At 43.2% G+C, this 21504-nt stretch overlaps 5 protein-coding genes across 7 annotated transcripts; 3 read left to right on the forward strand and 2 right to left on the reverse strand.

Moving 5' to 3' along the window:
• Positions 1-1236: 1236 nt before the first annotated feature.
• Positions 1237-7405, forward strand: LOC125765050 (protein phosphatase 1 regulatory subunit 3C). Of its 3 annotated transcripts, XM_049429909.1 has the most exons (5): positions 1237-2101; positions 2201-2338; positions 2429-2643; positions 4734-4848; positions 5218-5324. In XM_049429909.1, exons 1-4 carry the CDS (start codon positions 1352-1354, stop codon positions 4843-4845), a joined length of 1215 nt encoding a protein of 404 aa, XP_049285866.1. In that variant the 5' UTR covers positions 1237-1351; the 3' UTR covers positions 4846-4848; positions 5218-5324. The 3 variants fall into 3 exon arrangements, with proteins under 3 accessions (XP_049285866.1, XP_049285864.1, XP_049285865.1); XM_049429907.1 differs by lacking the exon at positions 4734-4848 and having other exon boundaries at positions 1238-2101; positions 5215-7405; XM_049429908.1 differs by lacking the exon at positions 4734-4848 and having other exon boundaries at positions 1238-2101; positions 5218-7405.
• Positions 7406-7800: 395 nt separating this feature from the next.
• On the forward strand, positions 7801-10650 carry LOC125765086 (myb-like protein Q). The gene is made up of 4 exons (XM_049429954.1): positions 7801-8189; positions 8258-8344; positions 8422-9234; positions 9350-10650. Exons 1-4 carry the CDS (start codon positions 8159-8161, stop codon positions 9601-9603), a joined length of 1185 nt encoding a protein of 394 aa, XP_049285911.1. The 5' UTR covers positions 7801-8158; the 3' UTR covers positions 9604-10650.
• Positions 10651-10674: 24 nt separating this feature from the next.
• On the forward strand, positions 10675-11449 carry LOC125765165 (uncharacterized). Its single transcript, XM_049430072.1, has 3 exons — positions 10675-10931; positions 10994-11158; positions 11228-11449. Exons 1-3 carry the CDS (start codon positions 10755-10757, stop codon positions 11447-11449), a joined length of 564 nt encoding a protein of 187 aa, XP_049286029.1. The 5' UTR covers positions 10675-10754.
• LOC125765073 (pachytene checkpoint protein 2 homolog) lies at positions 11182-13418 on the reverse strand. Its single transcript, XM_049429932.1, has 3 exons — positions 12946-13418; positions 12201-12877; positions 11182-12122 (listed from the first exon to the last, which is right to left on the reverse strand). Exons 1-3 carry the CDS (start codon positions 12999-13001, stop codon positions 11557-11559), a joined length of 1299 nt encoding a protein of 432 aa, XP_049285889.1. The 5' UTR covers positions 13002-13418; the 3' UTR covers positions 11182-11556.
• Positions 13419-14970: 1552 nt separating this feature from the next.
• Positions 14971-21428, reverse strand: LOC125764905 (ATP-binding cassette sub-family A member 2). The gene is made up of 7 exons (XM_049429605.1): positions 21135-21428; positions 20509-20629; positions 18268-20440; positions 17454-18199; positions 17057-17389; positions 15653-16974; positions 14971-15566 (listed from the first exon to the last, which is right to left on the reverse strand). Exons 1-7 carry the CDS (start codon positions 21312-21314, stop codon positions 15396-15398), a joined length of 5046 nt encoding a protein of 1681 aa, XP_049285562.1. The 5' UTR covers positions 21315-21428; the 3' UTR covers positions 14971-15395.
• Between the last annotated feature and the right edge of the window lie 76 nt (positions 21429-21504).

Consider the following 21504-nt stretch of genomic DNA (forward strand, 5'->3'; position numbering starts at 1 on the left):
TGTAGATTATATCACTGTATTTACAAAGATTTGTTTGCCTGTATTGGCCGGGTCATTGAATGGGTAACACACGCGTAAAACCTTTCTCAGCGCCAAATCGGATTTCCGAGAGTTGTATGAAGAAACCGAACGAATGACGTGCGTAGATCAACACTAACAATCTACGAGTAAACAAATAAATCACCAGAATGGCAACGTCATCAGACTTTCTGCTGTCCTGCATATTTTAACCGCACACAATTACGAGACTTTATTGAGCATTGGCTTGAGAGGATGCACTTCCGGAGCGGCAATTAATATGGTGGCGATTGTCCTGTCTGTTGATTTTCATTCACATGTTCACCCATAAATCGTGACAAAAACCAAGACGCCACGTTTGCACGATGAACAGTACACGCGTATCTGAAGGAAAACGCAATACTTTCCTATCAACATTTTCAAATGCAATATCATTGTTTAAGTTCGTACTTTAATGCATTTGAACGATGTCTTCCGAGCACGATCGTACAGCCGAGGTAGGAAATTGCAGCAATACCAAACCAGCCGTCGTGAGTTCAGTTCCCGAATGGTCATCTTTCGACAGTGTGAATATTTTACACTATAGAAGAGTTCTTGTAAGTATCCGATTCTTGGTTACCTTGTAACACAGCCAACCTTGAATCATACTTGATCCGTCGTACTCGCCATTGAAAGCGCGTGAGAGCGAGGGGCATATCGTTGAGAAAAAGTTCCCGTGCACTCTTCCACATTTGTTGTGACCATGTCCTACTTTTTTATTGCTCTTCCATCACTGGTTGAATAGCGGTGCGGTTAGATCTTGTATATTCGTTTACTGCCATTGCACCAATTCAACGTATGCACAACGGGTGGGATGCCCTTAAAAATAGATTTTCCACCAACCATACGGGCATAATGGCCTCTGCTTTCCTTGTCCTTAAGTTCCTTTTATTCCGTAAAAACATTTTTGCCTTTACCTATTGCACCCAACCTGCTGAAGCAAACGGCTCAAGACTGTAACGACAATTATTATATTGCCTTGAAAGTCCATTATCCAGAGATGTGCCTTGGTCATGTCAGTAACGTTGGACATGCGAATGTCTCTCTTTAGAGAAAGTCAAAACTGAACTACCCAATATCCGATATTACCCAAGATTCGTTCATAAATAGATTGCCGAGCGGTAATGTGCACTATAAATAGAATCAAATATTTAAAAGATCTAATACGATCGTATGATTTACGTGTTCTTTCCTTCTTTTCCTTACAGAGAGGGAGGATTCTTCTAACGACCTCCAAGACTACTCGTACACTTTGTCTAGCCTCTGCAAGCGATTTTCTACACTCCTCGTCTGAATGCCAGCGTTTGCAGAAATGTTAGTTTCACAAAGTCCTCCCGTGTACAACCACCCACTGTCCACGGACTACAAGCCTGGCGGTGGGTCACCAGGTTCGGGTGGTGGTAATGATGGTGGTTACTACTGCCGACCAGCTTCACTGCAACTGACCCAAACACAGACAAACGGGGGACCTCCGCCGTTCCAACGGCAGCTTACACCGCCCTGCCTCAGTCCTACCGGTGGCAAGTTGCCAATGTCACCCCGTCGCTCCTGTCTGGTGATACGACCTGATGACGCCACCACGCCGGAAGAGTCCGAACCACCACAGACGGCAATGAAAATGATGGCAGTGACAGAGGACGACACGGTTTCGGCAATGTCTGCGGGACGCAACAAGAAGAAGGTTGTGTTTGCGGACGATCACGGTGGACAGCTGACGCAGGTGCGCGTGATGCGCGAACCCTCCTACATGCCACCGATCTGGAGTCTGCAGTTTTTGGCCCACGTGACACAGGGCATGATTAGTCCAGTACCGCAGGAACAGTGGGTCGTCGATTTTGTACAGCCAGCCAGCGACTATGTGCGTTTCCGGCAAAAACTGGACGACCGAAACGTATCGCTCGAGAACGTGATCATTAAAGAGACGGAGCAGCTAATCGTGGGTACGGTGAAGGTGAAAAATCTATCCTACCACAAAGAGGTCATCATCCGTTCGTCCTGTGATAGTTGGAAAACGCATGAAGACACTTTCTGTACCTATAGCGTGGTAAGTACTTGTGTCTTGAGCTTAATAATGCTTTAAAGCTTAATGATGAGTGATGTACGAACAATGTAATTAACTATTAACTCGTCTCATTCCTCACAGGTTGGCAATGGGACCGCTTCGGCTTATCTAATATTTGACACCTTCTCCTTCAAGCTAACTCTTCCTCCTAAGTCCAGACGGATTGAGTTTTGTGCCGCTTTCAAGTGCGATGGTGTCGAGTTCTGGGACAATAATGATGTAAGTGTCGTCTACTATCCTTCCGGGCGTTTTCGCTTTGAATCGCCGATACTAATCGATTGCTTCTTTTCTTAATCCAACCACTTCCAGGGTCGTAATTACTCTCTCACCAACCGTATCGCTCCCAGAGAGAACTCTGGTGCGTTCCTATCGTCATCTTCCGCCAGTGCCTTCAACAGTTCCAATCCCGGCCGCAATGGTATGTCTATGGCATCCGAAAGCTTCTCGTCGCCGTACGTGGATCCTGGCGCGGTACTCGATACATGGAGCGATATGAGCTTGGAATCGCAATCGGGCCCTTACTGGTAAATGCAAATTGCCAACCACATAGAAAAAAGAAAAGAACAGCTCTCAGCCACAAACACACACACAACCACACCCACAAAAGCCAAGATCCTTCATTTCCGACAAATGGCTCCGACATTCGGCTGCACGGTTCCAAGCAAAATGTAGTGTTTATGCAAACAGTGTAATTAAATGCCCATCCGTCAGGAAGTGCTGATCATGAACAGGACCCTACACTTCACAGAACTTAATGCTAGACTGCACAAATTTGCTGTGTTGTCACGCTGCTTTGTAAGAGAACATTCCGCCATTAATGGCATTCGAATTTAAAAAAAAGCACACATAAGTGAGACGATTGATAGCTGGGTAATAGATTAGCGATTGGTCGTAATGCATGTTGGCAATGGTTCTCTTCCAAACAGCAAGCAGCATTGCCATAATCAAACATGAGAAAGCCAGGAGGGGTGGAGAAAGGGCCCAAAATGGAAGGCGACAGCCAGAACAAAACGATAACAATTAGCAATTCAATTGATTCAACTGAACATCAGAAACAGATTGGCGTGAAAGGAAAAAAATAGCAGATGATCAAGCAAGCGATACAATTTCCACCACCCCTCCGACGTTTAACGTTGGTGACAAAACTAGGACATAACGAGTTACTAGTGTAATGGACATCCAGAGAAGAAAAACCTCGTTAGGCTCATAAAAGTGTTGCGGGGCGAGGATGCGACCTCTGTGGCATAGAGAGTAAACAAACAGTTTGCTAACAACTGAGAGAACACAACAAAAACCAAGTGATAATACTACTGTTGACGCCAGTTTCACCAAATCATAGTGCAACCCTAGTTACTAAGCCTGTGCTTTAGTAACCCCTTGCGTACTTTCTACCTTCGGGCGTGTGCTTCAAGCTGTGCGTGTGATAACTACCGGAAGGTTTCCGAAAAGTGTGTGCGATTGTGGATATTATACTAAGAGAGAGAGATAGAGAGAGAGAGAGAGAGAACACGAGGAAGAAGAGCATGGCGGAGAGAAGGAGAGATTAACCAAATGAAACAAAATCACACAGTCACACATTCGCACGCAATCGAAAGTGAAGGTGAATTTTCTCTGTTTGAAAAAGGTAATTTTTCAAATTAAAATTCCATACCATAGCATAAATATTTAGATATTTCCTGCTCCCTGCTCCTCGCCCTGCTCCACGTCGTTATCACTGCTTGGGGACCATCAACACTAAAAAAAACTGAACACCCGTACGCCACTCGCTTGTATTTAAACAACATTCAAATGGGAGTTAGTGGACTTTTTAGTTTCAAAAGAAAGTGGCCTAGAATCGTTTAGTAGAATTAGTGGGTTAATCCTAGCATTCGATCGACACTAGAGTACTATGACATTGTGCAAGGTTTCTGTAGAAGCTATTACGTAGAAGAGCTTTTTTTTGTTGATAAAAATGCACTACCATCTGATCATTCGACACTCACATATCAATCGTTGACTGACAAAATTGAGGTGTACGGGAAATATGTTTGCTACTAACGTTAAACATTACCTAACCAGCATGCACAACCGAACACTAGGTCAGGAGGTTATAAATCGTGCGTAAAGTGAACGCAAATGGAACCGGTTGCTAACGTCCTTCGAGTCGTTTAATGCCCCACCAAGCTGCCATTGAGATCTCTCGACGCACGATCACACACTCCCCGTTTTGGGTTGAATGATCTCGTTATTTTTGCGCGCTACTTCCTTCCGATTATGTTCCAACTTCCGTGCAGGTGTTGTGAAATGTTGCATTTGCAAAGTAATAGAATCAAATTTCATTCAACGGATGAAGTAATCGAGGAAAATGTATTGCCTACTCCAAATGACACTTTTTGTCTTGTGTGTGTGTGTGATTGTGTCCACTAACTTCCTGCAAGGTAAGTGTGTGATCACGCGATGCCCCGTTGAGCACGTCATTGGATAGCACACTTGAGTATGCGCACTCGTTCAAACACTCGGTTCGCGCCAATAGGCTCATTGGGCCGAAAATTTCACCCTCAATGCAAACCAAACGAACGTTTTTAGCATTTTCCTCTGTTTTCCCTTTCCTTCTCCCTTTTGTCCCTTTTTACAGCTGCTTCCGGTGTTACTGGAACTGTGTGCAGTCTGCGTTCAGGTGGTTTGCATCAGAGGGAAAGGTTAAAGAACCGAAAGCTAACCCTACTCGTAGACATATTAGAAACTGATCAGTAAGTGGCGTTAAGTGTTCCAGTAGGTTTTTAATTAGAATTACTATCGCCTGTGGATTAACACTGCCGGACGGCTTAATTGATTGTGTCACGTAAAATGAATGTACTACTTGTTTCATTCGTTTGCTGGAAATTCTTATCGCCAAACCACGGGATCCGTTTGTTCGGCTTGTCATTTGCGTGTTGGGAATCGTGAATCACCCTTTCAGTATGCTACCATGGGTACAATATGTTTGTGTGTGCTTTTCTTTCCCTTCCTTTCTACTTTTCCAATGCAATGACCATGGACATAGTTAGAGGTTTCATGTTTTGGTGTTTTTTTTTCTCTTTCTCTCTTTCTCTCCCTTGCACTATCTGCACTACCAGCAGCACGTTTGACTGTTCGCTGAACCGTTGCACCAATAATCGTAACCACGTGGCACAGGATGCTGTCGGTGTGCATCCACAGATGAAGCCGATCAGCATGAGCCTGGCGTATCCGGAAGGCACGGAAATGTCGCAGTGTCCGAAGGTGACGTCCGGTGGAGAACGACGGGCTAGTACGGGGGAGTTTGCTGTGAAGAAAAGCTGCAACCATTCTGCCGGTTCCAAACCGATCACCCCGCTTGGACGCAGCGCAAGCAACGGCAAACTGTTTTACATTCGCGAACGGCACGAAGGTGAAGATCTGCTCGCTAATTTGCTTCGTTTGCGTAAGCTGATGATGGGTGCGATCTCGAATGATGTCGTTACAAATTAAAGATCGCACATATTACAAAGCTAATATGCGGGAAGCATTCGTAGAAACTCGATCACCAGATATTTAACGATATCGTTCGTGATCGTTATGTCAGGATGTTTGATCACGAGGCAGTTTGACAAGTGTCCAATGGGGAGATTGGGACATGAATTTTCTGTAAAATTGCAGCATTAGCTTCATTCCTAAATAACCATTTGTATATAATTGATCAAGAGAGTCCCTCTCAAAACAATAACGATTGAATGAATGATGGTTGATGTGTCACACTTACTGAAGAATACTCAAAATAGACTCAACTGTAAAGGATCCCGATAACGGATCCCGAAGAACCGATAAACGCCACGGAATCGATGCAATAGAGTACAGGACCATAGCACAACTGATCAGCCGACAGATACGTCGATAGCGTTGAGATAAGGAAGCACGTGTAAGGAATGGAAAAGGATATTGCAAGAGTGATAGTACGTTTGTAAGAGAGCGCGTGATAAGGAGCCGGTGACCGGACGAGATTTATCGAATACTGTTGGAAGGGTAGAGATGCGTCCGGAGGTGAAAAAGAACGGATGATAACAAGTACTAGTAATTTAATATTCATATTTACATACGGAAACTAAAAGACTGATCGTGTCCACAAAGTAAATTTAATCTGGAACAATGTGTGTTAAAATTGCGAAACGAACCAAGAAAAGGGCGCCCGTCGATCGCAGAACGTAGAATGTCGAAGGGAGTCAGCAGTGCCGAAGTTGGGCCATAGATGGAAAAAGGCAATTACAGAATGAAATTAAAACAATTCGATACGATATATGTACGACATGTGTACCTTATGCGAAGCACAATATGGGAAGCATCCGTGGAGGAAGAACTAAGAGAACAGAGAACTTAATGCAAGTTTTCAACACGGTGTAACATACACACCAGAGTGGACCTAGTGAAAAGCTGTTTAGTGGCTTCGTTAATTTATGCACGATTTCTTCTACATCTATTTGCAACATCACTACACCCCCATGGGCATACAGTGCACCGTGACGCTTTACCTTTTCGTCGCAAATGCTGATAGGAAGGGTTGTTTGTTTTTTAAAGTTAATTAAGTTAATATATTTTCTACACGTCGCACCGGTTGAGTGTGTAGTCGTAGCTTGTAGATTATAACGTGAACAAAGTGATTGTAGAATAACCAATTTTCTTTGTAAGGAGGGTAACATGTTGTTAGCAGGAGGAGAAAATAGAAATCCCTGTTCCAGTTGAAGGAAAGATCAAAGACAATCGTTATCTTAAAGAGTGATTTCTGAGTCAAATTAATCAATAACGGCACACTTTCTAACGATGGCAATAGCTGCAGGGTATGTTTTATTGATAGACATTGCGTTGCTGATCCGGACCACATGTCGTTAGCTTGTTTCAAATTGTATACCCATTACTCTTAAGCTCAACTTGTCGCTACTTTGCCTTAGAATATAAACTGTGCTTTATTAGAACTGTATCGAACCATTATGAATCCTATGATCCGACGAGAGACAAATTGTAAGCAGATCGTGCAAGATCTGATTGCAGCGAGCACTAGTAGCTCTACCTTGGATATAGATTAGGTATACTTCGCAAACAGCTAGTGTGCGAGAAGATTGTACATATATTGTGAGACACGATCCCGTGATCGAAGGATGTGTTATTTGATCGTACATAATACGTCAGCAGCTTATAAGCAAATGAAACAATAGTTAGTAGATCGCATAGATTATGGTACATTGCTAACCTATATTTTGCCTGGACAGATCAATCTGGTCGCAAATAAACTGAACAATAAGTAAATTTGATTCTTAATAGTGCGTGAATGTTGGGTAAATGGGAAGTGAGGGTAATTTAAACGTGATGACATTGTTATTAAATGAAACAGATGTTGTACATGCAAGTATGATAGGTAAATCCTACGTAAACTCCCCAAGAGTTTCCGAAACTCCCAAGAATTTCCATAGCAAAGCATCCCAATAATTTCCATAGTATGTTTTAATGTTGTTGTTTCTTACCGATGATTTCCTTATGGATGCTCTGGTGAACATTCGGCAACAGTTTTTCACTACACAAATGTAATCCAGAGAATAACCTTTATACTTCCGGTGAAATGAAACACTAAATCTGAATATGCGGTGTTGTCACATCGTTTTCCATGGAAAATCGCCTGGGAAGCGCTGACTGTTCGTCTGACAGCTTCGATTTGCTAGTTGTCATTTTTTGACAGCGCCATTTGGTGAAGGAAGAAGTTTGCAAAGAAGTTTGTTGATCAATTTGCAACACCCATTCCTGCGTGCTACGTGAAGCCAAAAAATTCCAATGTGCTAGCGTTGCTCCCTAGTTTTCGCTTGCATTTCGCTTTACGAACCTCCATCCGGCAACAGGGCAACCGTTATAACCGGAACAGAACAGCAGACGAAATACGCGCCTTGTCTATGCACGGTGCTACGATTGCACACGGACGCAGCGGGCGGATGCTTGCTGTCTCGCACTAAAAACAAAACAACCTAGCAACAGCAACAACGACGACGATAAGCGCGGTACCAGCGTAGGAAGGAAAGTAAAATGGACAATTGCCACAACTATGCCACCACATGTAAGACGCGGGAACTTTTCCATTGTTTGTGCGTATCCGTTTATTTATGATATTTGGTTTCCTTGCAGCGAAAAAGAAACGAATCCCAATCTCCGACGATATACACATCATTATCAAAAAGTTCCGTGACAAGGACAAGCACGACGAGAAGCCTTGTGAGTGTGTCTCGGTTAAGAATGTTACCGTTCTGTGAATTATTGTGAATTACCATGTTCCATTTCCATTCCACCAGCTACATCAGGTGACCATGACTACGACGACGAGCATAGCATGGATTCGGAGGAACTGCGGCGTGTCCGGCACCAGGAACCGTCGTCCTCCTCCACTCTGGTAGGCATCACGTCGAATAGCAACAGTAACAGTACAACGTGCCCGAGCGGCAGCTCGTTACAGGCGGTCGGCTTAGGAAGCAACCATTCGGTGCAGGTGCAACTGCAGCCACAGCAACACATCATTTCACTAGGCCAGACCCATACCGGACTGGTGGCGAGCAGTAATGCAAACCTAGCATGCCAAAGCAGCAGCAACCAGACGGAGGATATCAAGCTTATACTGCGAAAGTTGTCCAACATCGAGGAGCTGCTGAAGGTGGTCGCCGAACAGAGTCTAAGTCGTCTAACGGCGATAAAGCAGGAAACGGGAGCTACGTTGACGGCTGCTCCCGGTGCCCAGCTGACGGCGGTGGATACGAACCAAATAATTCAGCAACATCATCAACAACAGCAGCAACAACACCATCAGCAGCAGCAGCAGCAGCAACAGCAACAAACGGTAACCCAGAACGCGGAGATTGAATCGTGCTTCAAGTTCCCAATTCGCTCGCTGAAGGAGCTGATCGAGCTGAACAAGAGCATCTGCGGCGACGAGTCGCTGTACAACAAGCTGTTCGAGCATCTCACCAAAATAAGACTGGACTGTGACCAAAACATAGTCATCAATGCGCTTACGTCCATTGTCAGTGACGAGGTGCTGGATGCGGTTACGTGGGACACTGGGAAAAAGTTTAAACTATCCTCGGTCGTGCTGTTTAGCGATTCGCTGTACGGTGAGCATAACCGATCGGAACGCAACCGAACGATGGCATCGTTTGGCGTCAGCCGATTCTTTGCTGCTAACACGTTTATAATGCGTTTCGTTTTCTGTTTTTTTTTGCGTTTCAGTCGCTTGGTTTAAGGACAAAATGAAGTACGATGAGTATGTGACCGAGATGAAGGATGCCATCGAACGATCGCACAAGCGGCATGCTAAGGTAAAAACGAAACGAAACCAACAGAACAGCCAACTGCAGCAGCCCCAGTCCCTGCAACCGATCATGCATTCGCCTTTGGGGACAAGCAACAGTGCCAGCGCGAACGCTCCGCCGGGGACCGTTAGCACGATCAGTTGTGACAATAGTGCATTAGTACTCGAATAGTGAACCGCGCGGGATGTACCATTCTGGCCAAGAAGAAATGGGACGGTTCGAACGTTCGAAGTGAATCTTGTTTAGCCACCATCCCCTCTATCCTTCACCTTCCTTTCTCATCCCTCGTGGCCATCGCGGCACTCTGCACTTGTGTTTTTAGGTTTGTTTGTTATTTTGCAGAACCGTTACTCTCATCGTTTGTAATCCGCCTGTTTCCATAGCAATTCTTCGGTGCTTCAACGGAAGATTTAGATACGGTTGAATTTAAACAGGACCAAACCACCTCCTAGCGATCGATGATCGCTCATTTGGCTGCAAGCTAGTTAATCTAGTAGTTGATCATTACAGTAAACTAAAAGAAGAGCAAGATTAATTGCTTTCATCAAATGCAAAGGTCACTATGATGAGCAAGAGAAGCCATTGCTGCTAGAATTCTTCTTATAAAAAGCCTAGGAGGGAGAATTTGGTCTCGATTAGGTTCGTACCCATCATTTCTGGTGTGTAGCTCAGCGCAGCAGTATGAGAACACCCACCCACTCCAACCTATAGTAAAATAATGATTTTAGAATCGCCAGTTACATGCAAGAAAGAGTGCCACAACTCGAAACACGTTGCCACAAATGGCACACCACGCGATCGAGAAATCGCAAGCAGAAACAAAACGCTTGAGAGGAGCACATGTTTAATTTCTTTTACAAGAACTTTACCTGTAATGCGTCAGCGCACACGCATAAACATCGGCAGAGCGCTGTATATTAGTTATGAAATTGTTTTGTTTTGTTTTGTATACTGTTAGAAAGTTCTTTTGCGTCCCAATATAGCGATGCAACTCGTATGGCAACAGGCGAATGTATGACAAAATGTTCGTTTTTCACTGTACACATTTGGCATGAGCTCTAGGAACTAAAGCGCTACACAGCAGGTGAGAAGAAGGCGGCAAATTTTAGGTTTAGAAGGTTTAGAATTACAATAACTATCAAAAACAAAACCTTACGAATAAAACAAAGCAAGAAACCCCCTTGTGTCAGGGTGCGGGAAACGATGGTTTCAGATTCATTTTTTGTTTGTATTTTTAGTCGAATCTCAGTAACCGTTGAACCGCAGAAAACGCTGTCGAGCGACTAGGGAAGAAAGTGTCAAAGGAATTCCTTCCAAAAGGTATGAAACTTAGCTTTGACACGCGTTTTTGTACGTTGCCAGCGACACACTGGACGTTGCCACTTACCTGTCTGCCACTATCGTCCAGCTCGGCATTATCGGGAATCTGTGCAAGATGGTTACCCGCAGACCCACCGGATGTAAGAATCTTTCTTCATTCCTGCTGTACTCTACTGTTGGTAAGTTTCAAACAGACATTTAAAATATGGACAAATATTTATGTTCCTTGCTTTTCTTGTAGATAAATAACATACTTTCGTATGTGTTTCTATTGTCCAGAAATGCGGTTCAAGCTACAAGCCATACTGAGCCACGCACGAGGGTTAGATACTTGCACTATCTTCTCATCGTTTGGCAGACAAACTCACTGCTGGTGCAGGGATACATTTGCTATCAAATATCTAATGTAAGACATTCTTAATTGAACAGTTCATCAGTGAGGATTGAACACATTTTATTTTTCTCTCTTCTGCAGTACCAACATGTAGCAGAACTGGTGGATCTTTTACCACTGTGCCTGTGTTTACTCTTTTTGGACACTTGTTACGCGATAGCACTAAATAGCAGTCTTCGAGTGATGTCGAACATCTTTTATGGAACAGTATTTGTCGCTTTTCATACCGTCGCTTGGCTCATGCTGTTGCTCAGCTTAACCTGTATAGTGTACAGAGAGTATATCGACTGCAGCTTCATTTGATAACAGCTTAGCTCCCAAACAGCCAACAAAGAAATATGCAATTCTAGTTCTCTAATAATACCTCATTCATTATATAAAGGGTACAAACTTATTCGTATTCCAGAAGCTTATAGCGATTTATGCAAAGAAGTAACAACTTGCTCCATTTTCTTATCATGCAATAGCGTTTGCTTATCATGTTGCACCTTACGAATTGCCTGACGCATGGCGGTTAGGAAATTTATCATACTGTCCGTTTCCTTCTTTACGTACAGGGCATGCGCAAGAAAAGGAATTTTGCGCAACGTTCGTCCGCTTTGTCCTGCCGACAGCTTAACGATCTGCAGTAGAATGTCGAGAACAGTGCAACTTGCTCTTCCAGGATCTGTGGCATCCTCGTAGCTCGGTATACCTTCAAACGCCGGTGCCGATAGTCGTCGATTGAATTTTCCTTCTTTCTCAACAATCCCATTGGCTTGCAGGTTGTGCAAAGCCGTACGATAAATTTCGTAGATGGCATGTTCCGTTGGGTGGCCTATGTACTGCACGAAATCGGCTCTATCAAGGAACGCCGTATCGATACTGTCAGTTAGGTTGGAAGTTGCGAGGATAAATACGTTTGGGAAATGGCGTAGACGATCTAGCTGAGTTAGAACGGCATTTACCACCCGTATACTGTCGCTCGGTTCGTTTGCTACAAAAAATAAAATGCGTATTACAGAAAATTTGAATTGTGGAGATTCATCGCATTCCTCCCAGGAACGTAACTTACAAGAAATTCTTTCCCTAGCGTATGCAATGGATTCAACCTCGTCTACAAGAACGCACACCAGGGAATGTTCATCTTCTAGCAATGCGACTATCTCGCTGAACACTTTCTGCACCAGCTTGCCACTCTCGGAGAACCAGCGTGAGAACAAACTGTGACTATTGATCTCCACCAGATGGGCATGTCGGTATTGCTCGTTTAATCTTATGGCCAACTTTTGAGCAACGGCCTTACAGAGGCTCGTTTTGCCCGTTCCCGGCGGTCCGTGAAACAACGCCAGACGATTGCAAGTGATCAGATTCTTATCAACACCCTTTCGTGCGAAAAGCATGGAGGTTTCGGCAAACGCCAGCATTTTATCCTTTATGCCTTCCTCGTAGATCAAGCTCTCCCACAGGCCGTGCAACTCTTGTGACGGAAGTAGCATATGCTGGGATATTTCCATTTCTTCTGAATAGTGCTTGATGGTTTCCGCCACGGCAGGCGTCTCCTGGAGCACGTAGAAATTGAACAAAAGCGCTGAACGTACCATATACTGGTCAATATCCGTGCACACCTCGACTTGCAAAACGAATGGGACCGGTATGGTGAACGTAGTGCCCATTTGAATTGTTTCCCGTTCTTCTAAAATGTCGTGAACATGCTGGTACACCAAACAACTCTGCTCCGCCTTATTAAACCTGCAATAAGAGAAAGGATAGCAATGAGTTTCGATAAAGAATTTATTGATGAATAAACTGTTTCATACCCGCGTGTGCAAGCCACCTCTATCCGTATGGTCGGTGCTGCTATGTCGTTCATCATTGAGCTGGTTCAGTAGTTATTTCTTGGGTGCGCTGTTGAAAACAACTTCGATTTCGTTTCTTCTCCGCGCACACGAACCCGCAGTCTGTCTTGTAATATATTCCAATATTGATCAACCAATTTCACTCGACCACAGTTTCCGATGAAGCTTGCACTCCCGTGCAAAATTATATCGTTTCAATTCAACGGCCATGCTTAAACCCTTTGCTGTCAACACATGTTTATAGAACACACTCCAATGCTTCCAATATAAACCCTTTTGCCGGCACAGGGTGATCTGAACCTTTGTTGTTGTACAACCGTTTTGTGGACGTTGTGAATAGTGTTGGGTCAAGAGCGAAAGAGGTACCTTAATCGCTCCGCTCATCTTATTGTGCGCGCTCCCGCACAGCCCAAGGGAAAAAGAGGTAGCTCCGTACGGAGCACTACACACAGGAGCGATTGTACGATTGCGATTGAAATTTAGCAAAATTTTATAAATGTGAAATATTTTAATGGGAATTTGTTGCAATAAGTTTCTCTTCACTTAAATAGTGCTTTAAATTAAAAAAAGAATAAAAAATCAGAAAAAAAAATTTTAAAAAATTTCAACTCGAAAATTTCATAAGGCTTACCCCTTACGTTTTTTTTGGGAAATTTTGCAAAAACAATTAAATTAATTTATTTTAATGCCAATGGGTTGCGATGAGTTTCTGTTCACTCAAATAATGCTTGAAATAAAAAAAAAAGTGAAAAATAATAAAAAATTCAAAAACTTGAAAAAAAAATGAAAATTTTCCTCATTTTTGCATCAACTTTTGCCTATAACTCGGTCGGTATCCAACGGATCGCCAATCTTTAACCTGTGGTCGATAGATGGCACCAATGGCTACATTTTCTTCTTGGACGGCCAAGCCCTCAGATGTCTGTGCCAGAAGTTATTCGAGGAACCAAGTTCCTTACCCTGTTTGAGAAAATGTAAAATTTTCCTCATTTTTGCATCAACTTTTGCCTATAACTCGGTCGGTATCCAACGGATCGCCAATCTTTAACCTGTGGTCGATAGATGGCACCAATGGCTACATTTTCTTCTTGGACGGCCAAGCCCTCAGATGTCTGTGCCAGAAGTTATTCGAGGAACCAAGTTCCTTACCCTGTTTGAGAAAATGTAAAATTTTCCTCATTTTTCACCAATGTAGCAAACTTTATAAATGTAATATATTTTAATGGGAATTTGTTACAATAAGTTTCTTTTCACTTAAATAGTGCTTTAAATTAAGAAAAGAATAAAAAATCAGAAAAAAAATTTTAAAAAATTTTCAACTCGAAAATTTCATAAGGCTTACCCCTTACGTTTTTTTTGGGAAATTTTGCAAAAAAAATTAAATTGATTTATTTTAATGCCAATGGGTTGCGATGAGTTTCTGTTCACTCAAATAATGCTTGAAATAAAAAAAGAGTGAAAAATAATAAAAAATTCAAAAACTTGAAAAAAAAGAAAATTTTCCTCATTTTTGCATCAACTTTTGCCTATAACTCGGTCGGTATCCAACGGATCGCCATTCTTTTACCTGTGGTCGATAGATGGCACCAATGGCTACATTTTCTTCTTGGACGGACATGCTCTCAGATGTCTGTGCCAGAAGTTATTCGAGGAACCAAGTTCCTTACCCTGTTTGAGAAAATGTAAAATTTTCCTTATTTCTGGGTAATTTAGCAAAATTTATAAATGTGATATATTTTTATGCGAATTTGTTGCAATATGTTTCTTTTCGCTCAAATAATGCTTTAAAAGAAGAAAAGAATAAAAAATAACAAAAAAAATTAAAAAAAATTCAACTCGAAAATTTCATAAGGCTTACCCCTTGCCATTTTGTGAGCAATTTAGCAAAATTTAAAAATTTGTTTTATTTTAATGCGAATTTGTGGAAATAAGTTCCTTTTCACTCAAACAATGCTTTAAATTAAAAAGTAGGATAAAACAAAGAGCTTTTCTGCATTTTGCATATTTTATTCCATCCAAACAGTGTTGCTGAAGCTACGGTGCGATCACACAATACCGGAATCAAAGAAAAAGTTTGTTCCGCAGAAGGCGAGGCAATCATGTGATTGTCTGTTTTAACGTAATTAATAATATGCAATTTTAACGTTAGACATTTACTGCTAACTTTTAATAAATAGAGCAGAAACATCTCAATTTGTTTAGCAATCCTGTTTGTTAAATCGAAATGAGCGGAGTTGATGATTCTGAAGCGTATGGGGTGAAATTTTAAATGATCTTTGGTTACAAGATCTCCGTTGGTTCGGTGATCGAAGCTAAACAAGATTGAAATTTGAATGGATGCTCCGTAAAGATTCTTCGTGGGGCCGAAATCTTTACAACGATGGTGACAGCCATAAACTAAAACACATTTATCAACCATGTTGCTGTTTTTTGGGTCGAAAATTAAGAAAAATATCTTCCAGAGAAGTTTCATAAATTGAATAAGTTAAGATTTGCTCAGTACGTTTCTCTTTAAGCTCTACGACCTGGTGAAACAGCTCAGATAGTTCAAGCGATGGACTTACGACGAATTTTAATAAACCCTGTAAGAGAGTAAGATTTTTAAAACATCATTAATATTAATGTTAACCCTGCTGCTTGGAATTTTTGGCATGCGTGCTTAACAAACCTTATGTTCCTCCTGCAGTTTGGCTTTGCAGCACTCCGTTACCTCATGAATCAATTGAGCAAAATCACCCGCTACATTTTCACGATCAATCAACGTGATGTTCAACTTTATCCATAAGTTGTATCCTTGTCCGTGCCGTTTTTTCAACTCTGGGATGGTGCCTACACACCGAAGCTGCCCATCAACCATAATCGAGAGCCGATTGCAAAGCTCCTCGCATTCGTCCATGCTGTGTGAGGTGAGCAGTATCGTTTGGTTTTTCCGCTGAATAGCTTTGATCGTTTTCCACAAGAAATGTCGCGACTTTGGATCAACACCGGTGGTGGGTTCGTCTAACAGTACGACCGATGGACCACCGAGCAGTGCCAATATTGTGGTGACCTTGCGCTTGGTACCTCCCGAACATTCGTCCAGTGTATGATCCTTGTACTGTAGGATGTCCAACTTAACCAGCCAGCTTGTGATATGCGTATCTCTCGCTTCGACTCCCTTAAGCTGTGCAAAGTAATCGATCACCTCGTACACGGTCATAAAATCAAGCAGTACATCGAACTGCGGGCAGTAGCCATATTGATGCCGGTATTCCAAAGCGTCCGCCTCGCGTACCTCGCAGTGCTGTAGATAAATTTTCCCTTCCGATGCAGGGAGATTGCGTGACAGCATTTGAAAGACGGTCGTCTTGCCGGCCCCGTTCATTCCGAGCAATCCGAAGCATTCACCTTTCTTCACAGCAAAGCTGACACACTTTACTGCCTCGTGCTGGGAATACGTTTTTTTCAACGCCTTTACTATGATCGCATACTGCTTGCTGTCTTCCTTTGATTCTATTAAATGGTTTACCAACTTCGTTTGCTGATCCACGTCATCGCAATTCGTTACCGGACTGTCCGTTTCGTCGCGTCCATCTCCTTCTTCCGGCTGGCGGTTAATCTTTGATCGTTCGTCCTCTCTCGATATCGAACGGCTGACCTGCCGGACTACTTTACGAATGTTTTCACTGGCCAATTCTCCCCTTATCTTTACCCTTTCTCTTGTGTACATGTTTTCCACCACTTCGTTCAGAATGACTACCAGGGCTACAAAAACAAACGGTGCAATTATGTAAAAAGTCGTTGGGTAGATTCGCTTGTTAGCGAATGTGGTCGAATGTTCCCTATTCTGCTGCTTGGACATGTGTTCGTATATAATAAGCTTTTGATTTTCGTACACCACACGCATTGAGTGTTTGAGCGCAAACTCGGGAACGATATGCAATATCGCAATCCAGGGTGCATTGTTCTTGATATCATCGTATCCATTGGAGAGCATTAAGACGCAAGCAACTAAAATGGAGGGTAAAAAAAGCGTGTACGTTAGTGGCAGCACCTACGTACTAATTCGCGGTCAATGTCGTCAATTCATTACCTCCCACAATCATAAGATAGCTCATAATTGTGATCGCAGTGTTGGCACTCTCCACACACTGGCTGATGATGTAAATCACCACCAGCGCAAGTACTCCGTACAGCCAAAGTATAAAAAATATATGGACCTTGGACAATTCACTAAATGCCTCATTATGATCCAACAGACCAACGAGCACGATCACTAGCACACATAGTAGCGTATGCACGAACAGATCGAATAAATACGTGCCGGTCCAATAAACGTATCGGTTTATGTTTTGAAGCTGCCGAAAGCCGGTCAAATGCTCGTGTAAAGGCACTGTCAGATATATCAGCATGTAGAACATGAACGCTGTGAAAGAAAAGCAAGGCGAACGTTGTTATGTGTATTCGTGATATTCGCGCATTTAAATTACCTATCGCGATCAGCTCTGTGAAGAAGAAAGGTGTCTTGATGTCTATAAGCTGTTTGCGCGTAGAAGGGATGTTATCCGTATGAACTATTGCGTCTGGTACACCGGCGTAGTAGCGTAGCAATATTGTTGCAAAAACAGATTCCGCTATTCCTGTACTATGGACGAGATTGTTGTTATACAGCACCGTTACCTCTACGGCATCGCCGGTAATGTTACATTCAATTGCTACCACTACACGGTCCCGATACCCAGTGTAGTCTTCAGCGATCCGTTTGCGTAACGAATCTAGCAAGGACACATTTTCCTCTACCACCATCCGCACGCCATTAACCGTAGATCGTTTAAAATCCGATTCAATAGTCTCAAGGTTCCTGAACACTTCATTGCCACCGCTATCAGTGGCACGATTGATAACAAGCACACCGAGCGCCTGGTCGATCACGTCCGCATTTAACGTTACCGCTGGAAGAGTTTTCGCAGCATCGATCTTACCGGTAGTGAACAAAAAGCATAATACCGTCACCAGTAGTGGCAGCGCATGCAAGAAACCGTAAATGTGCTTGTTGCACTTCATGTGTATCCACTTTTTGCGCCAAATCGCGAAACAAACATTTTTTGCGTGTAGAGGCGTAGTTTTGGATCCCGTTTCCCTCGAAGTTACTTCGTTCGTTAATGGATCCGGTGGGCTGTCTACACAATCGACACTTTCTGGATGATGTTGAAGATCCTTTTTACGCGTGCTGGAACTGTAAATGTATTGCAGGGACGTTAAACAAAGGTTCACGAACTGAATGTTTCAATCAAGGGTACTTACTTTAGAAACACTTCCTCGAGCGTTGCATTGGCCATACCGATCGTTTCGATGCCTAGATTCTTCTTGGTCACCTCTAGCTCTTTCAGCATAGCCGCATACTGTGCTACATCGTCGTATGGCAGCGTAACGGCAAATATTTCTTGAACCGAATCTCGAACGAAAGCTTTTGGTACGTGATGTTGGATCAACGACCAGGTTTGTCTTTCGTCAAAGTTCTTCGCCTTGAATAGTTTTAACGTGTAACCCTTGCCGTACTCCCGTTTCAGGTACAAAGGTGAACCGAACGCCACCAATGCACCCTCCTCCATGATCGCTACCCAGTCAGCCAGCACGTCCGCTTCCTCCATGAAATGTGTCGTCAGTAAAATCGTATGTTTTTGGCGCAATTTCAACAACACGTCCCAAATGTCGCGACGCGATTCCGGATCCAAACCGGACGTCGGTTCATCTAAAATCAGCAGCTTCGTGTGGCCAATGATAGCATTTGCCAGACTAAGCCGACGCTTCATACCGCCGGACAGTGTGTGTACGAGCGATTCACTCTTATCGAGTAGATTTACCTTTTCCAGCACGATTTTCGCTTCGTTCCTTGCTTCGGCTTTGCTTAAACCTCTCAAACACCCGAAAAACTCTAAATGTTGCCGACAGTTTAGGAACGAAAAGAACACATTGTGCTGTGGACAAAAGCCTATTCTCTGGCGGTATTGATTTGCGTCATGCTCCCCATCCACTACGATCGTTCCGGAGGTGCGAGGCAATATTCCAGTGATGATATTCATCGTCGTCGTCTTGCCTGCCCCGTTGTGACCGAGCAGTACGGTGAGACTCTGACTATAGATCGAGAGTGAAAAATCTTTCACCACCAACTTGGCACCACCCGTTCGGCCTTTGAAAACTTTGTTTAGCTTAGAAATGCGTACGACTGGTTTCGAGTTTTCACCAGATGTTTCGTTTGAAGGCTGATCTAGTTCCACTGCAATCGGGTCAGCCGCTTGATCGATGTACTCCATACTGATTGTTTCAAAATTGTTGTCCAGCTCATTGCTTGCGCTTGAGTTTTGCTGCAAGTCGTGTTGGCTTTCAGCGGTAATTTTGTTTGTATTTTTTGATCTATTTTTGACGCTATCACTTAACCGTGTCCGGTAGCTTTTCGACAAGAAAAAGCCTTTGGACTTTGGTGTGCCATACCGTCCGGGAAAAACGTTCGAAACGTAGAACCATAGAAACAGCCACAGTGCTGATCCAAAGAGTTGACCAACAAATATACGAAACAAGCTTATATTCTGTAGTCCAGGATAACCCACAGTGAATAGATTGTGAGCCTGAAACAAATGGCCCGAGGATTTAAACACATCCAACGTTAGTCCTGCGTAGCATAGGCCGGTAACGGGAAACACCCCAAAGGGTAGCACTAGTTTTGTGCTTAAAATTGACAGAAAATATGGCCCAAAAAATATGATTGGCGCTGCTGCGGTCGCCACCGTTGGGGATTCTACTGTAGTGCTCAGGAAGAAAGTGAAAGTAATCAGATTCGTCACAAACAACGCGCTCAGTATTATGAGGTACACCACTAGCGCTGCGGTCGCGTCCCAAAACCCGCTTCCGACGGCTATTGCTAGGCATATCAAGAAATCCACACAGAACTGAATAAAATTCAAAATAAACAGTGCAACTTCTTTCCAGTAGCTTTGTAAAGAAGCGATTTTCAAATGTTCTCTCATGCCGTTTGCCCGCTCTTCAACCATGGGAAGAAGCAAAGCGAATATGTCAATTATGACGAACACTACGGCTAGAACAGTCATGAGATGGATCGTTGGTATCGGTTCCTGTGGGCCCTTTTTATCATCCACGAGAATGTGCCCGTAAGCCACATGCAGTTTTGGTTCCGCGATGTTATTGTTTTGCTTGGCCAGCATCGACACGTACGACTGATCGACTGCATTTTGGAGCGCTAGAAAACCACTCTCCACATACTCATTGTCTCGCTTTTGGTAGCTGGAAAAGACGTCTTGCGAATATACGTCATCCGTGCGAAAGTTATTGTTTTTTGTCCGTATAACGAACGATAAGACACCTCCGTCAGAAATGTTTAGAAAACTAACTCCAAAACATATGTACGGGTTGTCCAGCAGTGCGAATTCCATTTCAGCATCACTAGCAAAAGGTACAACTCCTGAAAATAAACACGATATCATAAGTAAAAGATACATCAAAAGCAATGCACTACGCATAGCAACTTACGTTCGTCCACAATGAATAACTGCTGGCGCACAGTTTCCATCAGATTTTCGGTCAGCTCAGTTTGAGGGGTGTAGAATAGTTTGTTGACCAGCTCACCGGGGAAGTAATCAGCCAAATTATCCTGAATGATGGAAGAAGCAATAACACATTATTTCCGTTCAGTCGGTAGCAAATCGTTAGTTGCTTCGAAAGATTTATTCATGTATTCATCACATGTGCTACCGGTCGCGTACGTGATAAAGTTGCAAAAAGCACGCGTATTGTGAAGCTAATCGCACTACGCACGGACGTTACGTTATCGCCTAGGGTTCATTTTAATCGTATAAAGCGATTTGGGTCGTTAATCGATAACCTGCTTACATATAGCAGAATGATTTCTATGCTATGTTTAAAACGAACGTAGCGGGAATGGATGGAATACAAACGAAAAATCAAATTATTAGAACCAGTTTTTAACTAATAGTTTTACTTGCAAGATCCAAACAAGCGATAGGCCAACCTCTGGTTCTACGGGGCAGGAAACCCTAATGATCTAATAAAGTTCTAATTTTTGTCACACCCTCGTTAGCATACCACATGTTACAACCCTGATGTTACAATGTTTGCAGTAATGCTTTGTTACTTGCCTGTATAATGAGGTCATTTTCATAACTTTCGCCTGAGCTGGACGCTGTTTTGTTTTGTGGGACGTGGATAACAAAGATCGTTAAAAGAATGGGTAGCAGCGAATGGACGACTAGCCGCACTTTATGTCGCCGCTTTTCCGTTAACCCCATTGAGAGGAATAAACCCAATAGACGATGCATGTCTAAAGATTGTTTCACCACTAATTACACACTGTTGCTATTGAATTACGCACAAAACGGTAGAGCAAACGCCCCGACGCGTAGCTCGCTCGGTGACTCCGCACGACGAACTATTTGTTTGGCTTGCTGGCGAGAAACGTCAAACTCTGTTTTGACAAACGTCTGCTAGCCGAGCAGCAGCTGCCTGGTC

This window comes from Anopheles funestus, chromosome 2RL, assembly GCF_943734845.2.
Source record: "Anopheles funestus chromosome 2RL, idAnoFuneDA-416_04, whole genome shotgun sequence".
Classification (NCBI taxonomy): Eukaryota; Metazoa; Arthropoda; class Insecta; order Diptera; family Culicidae; genus Anopheles; species Anopheles funestus.

Bases quoted from the DNA above. Each gene is read 5' to 3' on its own strand.
- LOC125765050 (XM_049429907.1), top strand. From the start codon at position 1,352: ATGCCAGCGTTTGCAGAAATGTTAGTTTCACAAAGTCCTCCCGTGTAC. The intron at 2,339-2,428 runs GTAAGTGTCGTC...AACCACTTCCAG, and splicing joins AGTTCTGGGACAATAATGAT to GGTCGTAATTACTCTCTCAC. The intron at 2,644-5,214 runs GTAAATGCAAAT...CTGCACTACCAG, and splicing joins TCGCAATCGGGCCCTTACTG to CAGCACGTTTGACTGTTCGC.
- LOC125765086 (XM_049429954.1), top strand. From the start codon at position 8,159: ATGGACAATTGCCACAACTATGCCACCACAT. The intron at 8,345-8,421 runs GTGAGTGTGTCT...CCATTCCACCAG, and splicing joins CAAGCACGACGAGAAGCCTT to CTACATCAGGTGACCATGAC. The intron at 9,235-9,349 runs GTGAGCATAACC...TTTGCGTTTCAG, and splicing joins GTTTAGCGATTCGCTGTACG to TCGCTTGGTTTAAGGACAAA.
- LOC125765165 (XM_049430072.1), top strand. From the start codon at position 10,755: ATGAAACTTAGCTTTGACACGCGTTTTTGTACGTTGCCAGCGACACAC. The intron at 10,932-10,993 runs GTAAGTTTCAAA...CTTTTCTTGTAG, and splicing joins CCTGCTGTACTCTACTGTTG to ATAAATAACATACTTTCGTA. The intron at 11,159-11,227 runs GTAAGACATTCT...TCTCTTCTGCAG, and splicing joins TTTGCTATCAAATATCTAAT to TACCAACATGTAGCAGAACT.
- LOC125765073 (XM_049429932.1), bottom strand. From the start codon at position 13,001: ATGATGAACGACATAGCAGCACCGACCATACGGATAGAGGTGGCTTGC. The intron at 12,878-12,945 runs GTATGAAACAGT...CTCTTATTGCAG, and splicing joins GAGGTGGCTTGCACACGCGG to GTTTAATAAGGCGGAGCAGA. The intron at 12,123-12,200 runs GTAAGTTACGTT...TATTTTTTGTAG, and splicing joins CGCTAGGGAAAGAATTTCTT to CAAACGAACCGAGCGACAGT.
- LOC125764905 (XM_049429605.1), bottom strand. From the start codon at position 21,314: ATGCATCGTCTATTGGGTTTATTCCTCTCAATGGGGTTAACGGAAAAG. The intron at 18,200-18,267 runs GTAAGTACCCTT...ATACATTTACAG, and splicing joins CTCGAGGAAGTGTTTCTAAA to TTCCAGCACGCGTAAAAAGG. The intron at 17,390-17,453 runs GTAATTTAAATG...TTTCTTTCACAG, and splicing joins CACAGAGCTGATCGCGATAG to CGTTCATGTTCTACATGCTG.